At 41.5% G+C, this 9,193-nt stretch overlaps 2 protein-coding genes across 2 annotated transcripts; both read left to right on the top strand.

Annotated features, from left to right (window-relative positions):
• Positions 1–974: 974 nt before the first annotated feature.
• Positions 975–4,683, top strand: LOC108219597 (protein MAIN-LIKE 1-like). The gene is made up of 5 exons (XM_064083727.1): positions 975–986; positions 2,284–2,819; positions 2,870–3,136; positions 3,238–3,721; positions 3,874–4,683. The coding sequence occupies exons 1-5, from the start codon at positions 975–977 to the stop codon at positions 4,681–4,683; spliced, it is 2,109 nt and encodes a 702-aa protein (XP_063939797.1).
• Positions 4,684–6,218: 1,535 nt separating this feature from the next.
• Positions 6,219–8,016, top strand: LOC135148456 (uncharacterized). The gene is made up of 2 exons (XM_064083695.1): positions 6,219–7,307; positions 7,405–8,016. The coding sequence occupies exons 1-2, from the start codon at positions 6,219–6,221 to the stop codon at positions 8,014–8,016; spliced, it is 1,701 nt and encodes a 566-aa protein (XP_063939765.1).
• The last annotated feature ends 1,177 nt before the right edge of the window (positions 8,017–9,193 follow it).

Here is a 9,193-nt window from a genome sequence, read left to right as displayed (position 1 = left end):
TGCAAGTCTTAGAGCAAGTCCAGTGGACAGGTCAACTCACCAAAAGGTGGGTTGTTTAAAAAACCGGCTAATCTGCGCACACAACCCAAGTCCCTTTTAGTAGACCTCACTTAATTAAACCAAATTAATTAAGTGACCAACTTGATAATTAAAAAGTAATCTAAAAAGTGCAGAAGGGAGCAGAGTTGGTTAGCCCACCTTCTCGGGCCTGACCAACTAAATCAAAATCATGCAGTGGGAAAAATGAAAAGCGGCCAGACAGTTTTGTCCATATCAGCGGATTTAGGCCCACATTGGACCTAGGGGTGGCAGTTTTGGGTAACGGGTCGTGTTCGTATCAGCCATCAGGTCGATTTCGAGTCGATTTCGGGTCAAGTTAAAATCACTTAAAACTGAATAAAATTGAAAATTGAAGTTATTAAAAACGAAATTCTAATTTCGGGTAATTTCATGTCAAACCGGGTGAGTTTCGGGTCACTTTCGAGTTTTGTCTCAGTAAACCGGGTTGCGGGTTCGGGTCGGGTTCGGATCGTGTCTGATATTGCCAGCCCTAGTTGGACCTGCTCTTAAGAAACTGTTCTCTCTTGCTGGTCCGCTTTTAATTTAATATAATAATAATTTCTATTATAAAAAAAATATAATAATCATTTCCTGAAAAAAGGCCCTCAATAACCATATTTTTAGTGTTAATGCCCATAATAACCGAATTTGATAAAATGGCCCATAATAACCATTAGAGATGCAGCCTAAGTAGCGTTTAAGTTTAGTAGTAAGACGCTACGTCGTGTAGCGTTTTATTCTTTTTTAATAAAGATGAAAACGCTACACGCTGTAGCGTCTTCCCTTTATATATATACTGCACTTTAACCTCAACGGCTAACCATCGAGTGTATCTCCAGTTTATACAGAGGTGAAGCAGCTGATATATACCATTGAGTGAGGCGAGATTATTCAACGAGTTAAAGCAACTACCCATGGATTTCAATGTATGTTCTTTAATCTTTGGGCGATTTTAATGTCATAGTTGTGTTAATCTTCACTGTTTTGATATGCTTGCTATGTGCTTGATTAAATTCCTGTGTTAAACTGGAGTGTTAGTTACTCTGACTTTCAGCTCACATAGGCTAGATTAATTGTTTATGGATGTGTATTTTTAAGGTTTCATATGATTGCCAGTTCCATTTCAGTTATTAGTTGCATCCTCGAGCTCTTTCAATGAATAGGTCCGATAAGCTGGGAACACCAAGTGCTCCTAGCTTCATTGCTCCTAGCTTCATTGCTCTACTTGTATACAGTTTTAATTATAAGTATTGCATCAGTACTTATGTTATGAAACGTTTTAATGATTTACATCAATTGGAGTTTTGTTCAATTCTTCAAATAAAATACTTCCTGCCTGGCTTTCTGTGCTAATCAGCATTGCTTTCAAGCTTTAGGATAAAATTAGAATGGAACGAGCCTTAGTTCGGTTCTGGTGCTCAATCTAGTTTATAGTACGGGCAGGGCAGGTAAGGGCCAATTAAGAAAGACTTTGTAGGGAAACCCGAGTTCAACTATAGTAGCGAACCTGGAAAGCTTAGTAGTTAGCCTGGAAAGTTGGAGTAGAACGCAAACAGGATAAGCGAATATAGTCATTTTTTTCACGAATTCTAGGCGGTTGTAGAGGGGCATTCCATGCACTGTTTATGTTTCTTTAGATCACAGAAGTTTAATTATCTGTTTCTTTAGATCACAGAAGTTTAATTCATGACAATTTTTTAGATTTTTGGAGGCAGATGAGTAAATATTGTCATGACCGACCAATATACCGATTTTTAAACTCTGCCGATTATTATTTTGTACTGTACCCTTGCAGGCTGCAGCTGCTTATAAACAAAAGGCTTCTTGATCTAATGCACCAGAAGTAAAACAAAAGGATTTTTAATGACCTAGCTAGCGTTACACTACTTGAAAGTGTTGAGAACTTATTTCCGCGCACACATACATTGCTTTTGTTATTAGCATGATTAATATTGATAGGATATGACTATCTCTTTATTATGTATTATTATATGTCTTTGGATGGCTAATTAATTATGAGAATTGACATTAGCATATTAAGACATGATTTATCGGTGAATAATATACATGCTATTTTATCATATTATTGGTTATTGGATTTACATGATACTATTATATACCATTCTGCGGGAATCGTGGTATTTGTATTGTGTTAATTTAGTTAGTTTCTCTCTAAAGTTAGTATGATGTGCTGACTTTGTATTTCCTTGTTTTTGTTCACAGGCTATTATTAGAGACCAGGGACCTCGTGATCCTAGCCTTCTTCACCTACAGGCCACTCATAGGTCTCGTTCTGTTTGGAGAACTGGTGCTGCGCCCTTGCAGTATTTCAGGCGTCGTGATGCCAACCAGTCTGATTTGAACATTGATGTTCGATTGATCCCCATTCTGCAGGCAGCCGGTTTTTATGGGGTAGCTCGTGTATCCACTCTTCAGCTTGATTGGAGTTTGCTTGGTGCTCTGGTAGAGAAATGGCGACCAGAGACACATTCATTCCACCTGCCGATGGGAGAGTGTACTATTACACAGCAGGATGTTGGTGTCTTGCTCGGGTTACCCATTGACGGAGAGCCCGTTATGTGTCCTGTAGGCCCTCCACCTGGACAGAGATGGGAGACCATCGTTGGTGAGATATTTGGACAGATTCCTCCACCCGAGGCTTTCAATAACTCGAGGCTACGGCTCACATGGGTAGAGAGTCTCACTCCAGCGAGATTACATGATGATGCAGGCGTTGAGGAGATCAGGCTTCACGCCAAGTGTTACTTGCTACAGTTGTTTGGGGGTCACTGTTCACCGACCATTCTAGTGGACTTATACACTCCTCGTGGGTTCATTTTGTTCGTGACCTGGAGGCGCTCGGAGGCTATGCATGGGGTCCAGCTGTTCTAGCTCGTCTATACAGGGAGCTTTGCAATGGTTGCAAAGCGAGTATTAAGGAGGTAGCTGGATGCCTTCTCTTACTGCAGCTATGGGCATGGGAGAGGTTGCCCACTCTTGCCCCTGTTCGGACCACTGTTCCATTAGAGGATGTTGCTTTTTGGGAGCATCAGCTTCCAGGACCACATGGAGCCAGGTACATAGTAGCTGTGTTTTTACTGGTTTGTACATTTCAAGTTGTGAATTGTCTTTTTAAATTGACTAATGTGTTTTTTTGTATTCCTATGATGTCTATAGGTGGCTTGTTGGACATTCATTCGTTGAGAGTGATGGAAGCACTGTGACTACGTCTCGGGCGGCATTGGATGCGCTTGCTCCACATGAGTTTATTTGGGAGCCTTATGCTGGGATTCTTGATACACTGCCAGACTATTGTTTAGCCGGCCGTCATCTCTGGCGCTTTCGCGGCCCCATGATATGTGTTTACATAGTCGAGCCACATCAGCCGGACAGAGTTGCTAGACAGTTTGGCATGATACAGCGTATTCCGGATCAGCCACACTACTCCCACGAGCATCACGTTATGACGCTGAGGGGCCAGAAGGTCTTGGATTATGCAGTCGTACATCAGCCGAGTATGATACACTGGCAGCATCGTCTAGAGCATATTTGGACTGATGACTTGATTGATGGTCATGCTACAGTCCCAGAGTACATGGATTGGTACTTGCCTCGGACTGTGAGGTTCATTAGTCAGTTGGGTGCACTGCATACCCACCTGGTAAGTATTTTTTGACTATTATATCTGCACTTTCTGTGATATGTGTCGTGTGTTTTCCTTATTTGTAGTTGGGGTATTAGTTGTATTAGTCGTCATGCTTTATTTGATGGGTTCTAGTAGTTGATATTGCATTTGTATTCGTTGTATTTCAGGGAGTTGTGCTAGAGACTATAGCAGCCAGGACAGTAGACGTCCTCCCGGATATGTCCCAACTAGCCACTCAGAGTCTGCACCATCTCCGAGATCGGAATGCATACAAGTTTGATCCACGTCAAGTTGAGGAGCAGGATGCTAGACAGGACGGGGGAGGGGAGGATGCAGGTGATAAAGGAGGCCGTGGTGGTGGCAGGAGAGGCCGTGGTGGTGCCGGGAGAGGCCGTGCTCGTGGCAGAGGAGGCCGTGCTCGTGGTAATGGAGGCCGAGGCGGTGGACGATTAGTTGATGAGCCAGATGATGATGCTGATCATGCGGATCATTTAGGTACAGGCGAGGATCGAGGCCCAGAGTCTTCTGCTACTGCTGCTACAGCTACTGTTGCTGATGCTTCTGCTGCTGCCACAGCTACTGCTACTGTAGCCGAGGCTTCTACTCCCCCTGCTGCTGCCGCTGCAGCTACAACTACTGGTGCCGGTGACTGGTTTCCTAGTTTTTCTCTAGGCCTAAGCTGGCCTTCACAGCCATTACCTGAGCAGCAGACTTCTCACATGGTTGATACCAGTACAGAGCAGCCTCCTCCTGTTGTACAGCGTCAGCATCGACTTCGGCCTTGGCATGGTACACCAGAGGTACCCCCTTTTGACTTGGGCAGCTCACAGTCTACACAGTCTACGCAGCCTAGTCAGCCTGGTACGCAGAGGAGTTCAGTTAGAGTTGATCGGGCTGATCCTGAGGTCTTTTATGTTCGCCGGTCAAAGAGGGATAAGAAGGTTCCTGACTGTGGTACTGGTTCACATAGGGGATGATGATATTTGTAGGTTTTTGATGACATTCTAGTTATAGGATGCTGAACTTGTGATATATGATAGCACGGATCTTGTAAATATTTTAATTTCATGTCTTATGTTTCTGTTTTAGTATAGTGTTAATGTTTTAATAATTAAATTGGCCGACGGTTAGGGTTTAGGATTGAGGGTGTAGGGCCGGTAGGCCCTACTCCCTCGAGCCTAAACCCTAATTAAGCGAGGCTGAAGGGCCGAAGGCCCTGAAGCCGAGACGCCGGCGGAATGATAATTTCATAACCGTTAACATTTAGGGTTTAGCTTTGGGTTTTAGAAAGATTAATTTATACTGTATATAAATTGGCCGACGGTTAGGGTTTAGGATTGAGGGTGTAGGGCCGGTAGGCCCTACTCCCTCGAGCCTAAACCCTAATTAAGCGAGGCTGAAGGGCCGAAGGCCCTGAAGCCGAGACGCCGGCGGAATGATAATTTTATAACCCGTTAACATTTAGGGTTTAGGTTTGGGTTTTAGAAAGATTAATTCATACTATATATAAATTAGCCGACGGTTAGGGTTTAGGATTGAGGGTGTAGGGCCGGTAGGCCCTACTCTCTCGAGCCTAAACCCTAATTAAGCGAGGCTGAAGGGCCGAAGGCCCTGAAGCCGAGACGCCGGCGGAATGATAATTTTATAACCGTTAACATTTAGGGTTTAGGTTTGGGTTTTAGAAAGATTAATTCATACTGTATATAAATTGGCCGACGGCTAGGGTTTAGGATGGAGGGTGTAGGGCCGGTAGGCCCTACTCCCTCGAGCCTAAACCCTAATTAAGCGAGGCTGAAGGGCCGAAGGCCCTGAAGCCGAGACGCCGGCGGAATGATAATTTTATACTTTAATTTAACTTAAATTAACGCAAGGTTTTAATTCAAATTTCCATCAAAAAAGATTTGATATCTTTACAAATCATTTTTAATATACATTTTTAATTTAATATACATTTTACAAATTCAATATACATTTTACAAATCATTTTTAATTCAAACAAATGCGTTTTAAAATTAAAAGAAATTTAATATGCGTCTTCAAATCAGCGTTTTAAATATTTTTTAAAAAAGAATAATTAGATGAAAACGCTACAGGCAGTAGCGTTTTGCTTTAAAATATATTTTATGCCTATTCAAATCAGCGTTTTAAATATTTTTTTTAAAAAGAATAATTAGATGAAAACGCTACAGGCAGTAGCGTTTTGCTTTAAAATATATTTTATCTATTAGCTAGACGCTAATGCGTCTAGCGTTTTGATTTAGTTCAAATTTAGTATACTAGCTAGACGCTATTGCGTCTAGCGTTTAGGTTTTAAAATATATTTTACATATTAGCTAGACGCTATTGCGTCTAGCGTTTTTGTTTTTTTTATATTACCCCAGAACCAACCCAGTAGCCCATACACACTGCCAAACCTATACACACTGCCATACCATTCACCCAAATATTGTTGTGCCCTAATTCACCCAAAATCTGCCCTAATTCATATTTCAAACATTCTATAGATACAATCATGGTTTCCGGTTCGGGTTCGGGTTCGGGTTCGAAAGCTGGGAATACGGTTGTTGGATGGATATACAATGACGGTAATATTATCGAATCTCAATTAGAAGGTTTTATTTATGATAAACCTGTTTCAAAGCATGTTAGGCTAGATTTGTCTATGAATTATGCTAGTTTATGTGCTTTGTTACATTCCAAGTTGAAGATTGATAGTAGTAGTAGGTTGAGGCTATTTTATAGGTGTAAAAATCCCGATAATTTGAAATTCGGGATTATACCTATTGAGGATGATGATGATGTAGAATTAATGTTTGGTGTTGTGGTGTCAAAAGGGATGCCATTTTTTGTTGAAATTTATGTAGAGAAATTGTCTTGTGATGGGAATTTGGTAAGGAGTAGTTCGAGTGTGGGGGAGAAGAGTAGTGGGCGTGATTCGGGTGGTAGTCATTTTAGACATGACCAGGATGTGGGTGATAGCTATATGTCTGTCGATACTTCCCATTTAGAGAGGATGACCTCATTCGACGATGTCGAGGTTGAAAATAATGAGGTCCCGTTGGAGTTGAAGGAGGGGAGGTTATTTAGCACGAAAGAGGATTTGATGCATGTGGTGAAGCAATACCACATTCAGAATCACTTAGAGATTGGAGTGATACGATCAGATCCGAGTAGTTGGTATGTTGCTTGCAAATATAGAAATGATGGTTGCATTTGGAAGTTGAAAGCTAGAAAGAGGACTTCACATGGTAAATTTCAAATCATGGAGAGTGTAGGACCACATAGTTGCTTGAGCACTATCATCACACGAGAGCATCCCAACTTGACAGCCTCGGAGATTGCTGGAGTGATTAAATCTCAAATTGTTGCTGATCCGACAATTAAGGAGAAGGTGTTGTTAGCCACTGCTAAAGATAAGTTTGAATATGAGCCGGGACGAAAGAAGATTAGGAATGCAAAGAAGATTGCAATGGAGGATATTCATGGCTCGTGGGAAGGATCATACGAGGACTTGCCACATTTGATGGAAGCTCTTCAGTCCTTCAATGTGGGCACGAAGGTGGATTGGTGCTTTAGGGAGGATGATGCAGAGCAACTAGAGGTATGTTCTATCACCGTGTAATTTAATTCATTTTCATTAAGTATTTGGACGCCGTTATTCATTTTCTAATGTAATGTTTGTTATTTATTTGGAACAGGAAGTGACATTCATGAGATTGTTCTGGGCTTTTAAGCCATGCATTGATGGCTTCGAGTATTGCAGACCCGTCATACTGATAGACGGGACTCATTTGTATGGACCATATCCGGGTGTTCTTCTGAGTGAAACAGCTGTAGATGGGTTTAGTCACATTCTACCGTTGGCGTTTGCTATAGTGGAGTCGGAGAACAACTCTGGCTGGGATTGGTTCATGGATAGGTTGAGGAGCTTGGTGGTTGGTCGGAGGCACGGGATATGTATCATTTCTGATAAACATTTAGGGATCATGGAAGCTATGCAGAAGGAGGGATGGTGTGAGCCACTTAATCATCATCGGTACTGTGTGAGACATTTTGCCACAAACTTTGCCACCAAATTCAAGAAAGCTGGATTGAAGGATAGATTGGTTGAGTTGGCATATCAGGTCCAGCCTAAGAAATTTGAACTACTATGGGGGGAGTTGTTGGCACTAGAGCCCCGAGCACTTGCATGGTTTGAGGACAAACCAGTAAGGAACTGGTCACTGACACATGATTACGAGCATCATCGTTTTGGCATCATGACTACCAACCATGCTGAGAGTTGGAACAAAGCAATTATCGACGCTTAGAGGCTCCCGCTTACTTCATCGGTGCGAGTACTATTCCATAAGACGGTTGAGTACTTTGATCAACGTCGTCTTGAGATTGCAACACAAGTATCGAAAGGTCAAATTTTCACCAAATATGCATCCCATCTCTTGAACCGTGCTGTAAGACGTTCCACGGGTCATAGTGTGAAGATATTTGATCGGGGGACTTGGTTATTCCAAGTAGTTACAAGGAAGGATGGGTTGAAAGAGGGAAACACACACACGGTTCGTCTTATGGAGTCTAGTTGTACTTGTGGAAAATTACAAACTTATAGAATCCCTTGCTCCCATGTAATTGCATGTTGTTCACATGTGAAGATGAACTTCCATGCGTTTATTGGAGATTGGTACAAGTTAGAGAACCAGTCAAAGATTTATAATGGTATCTTTGAGCCAATTCCAAACAAGGGTGATCCTCGATATCCTACAGAGCTTGCTTTCCCGAGAGTTGTGCATGACCCCGATATGGAGAAGAAGAAGGGGCGAAGAAAAGCAACGAGGTACAAGAACGAGATGGATTTCCAGAGCCGGGGAAAGCATGGAGGGACTTCATCGAGAGACAGTTGATTCTCTAGTTGTTTTTATTGTTGTAGTACTATGGTTCAAGTACAATTTGATATGGTTGTTTGAATTTCGCGAAAATTGTATGAATGATTTATGATATAAATTAAATTTTATGTTGTTATGAATTAGTTTATATTGTCCATGCAATTTACATTGAATTGGTATTTTAAAGTTTTGGTTTTTAAGTTGTGGTTGTAATTTTGGTTTTTTAGTGGCAATAAGGCAGTAGCCTTCTGCCTGGCACAAGAAACAGGTAAAAACGCTACACTAAGTAGCGTTTTAAGTTCACCTTCACACATAAACGCTTCTTCGTCTAGCGTTTTACTGGTTCATAAAAAAAATAATAAAGGAAAACGCTATACTAAGTAGCGTTGTAGTTTAAAACGCCAGTATGCTAAAGAACTGAAAACAAAACTGAAAAAAAATAAAGACACTACTACTAGTAGCGTTTTAACATTTACAAAAATTTAAATAATGGAAACGCTATTACGTGTAGCGTTTAAGGTTTTTAAAAAAAATTAATTAACCGAGACGCTACACGATGTAGCGTTTTGGTGTTTTAACAAAAACGCTACTTCAGTAGCGTCTCTAC

Source organism: Daucus carota, chromosome 1 (assembly GCF_001625215.2).
Source record: "Daucus carota subsp. sativus chromosome 1, DH1 v3.0, whole genome shotgun sequence".
NCBI lineage: Eukaryota > Viridiplantae > Streptophyta > Magnoliopsida > Apiales > Apiaceae > Daucus > Daucus carota.
This window is presented reverse-complemented; position numbering and strand designations above follow the sequence as displayed.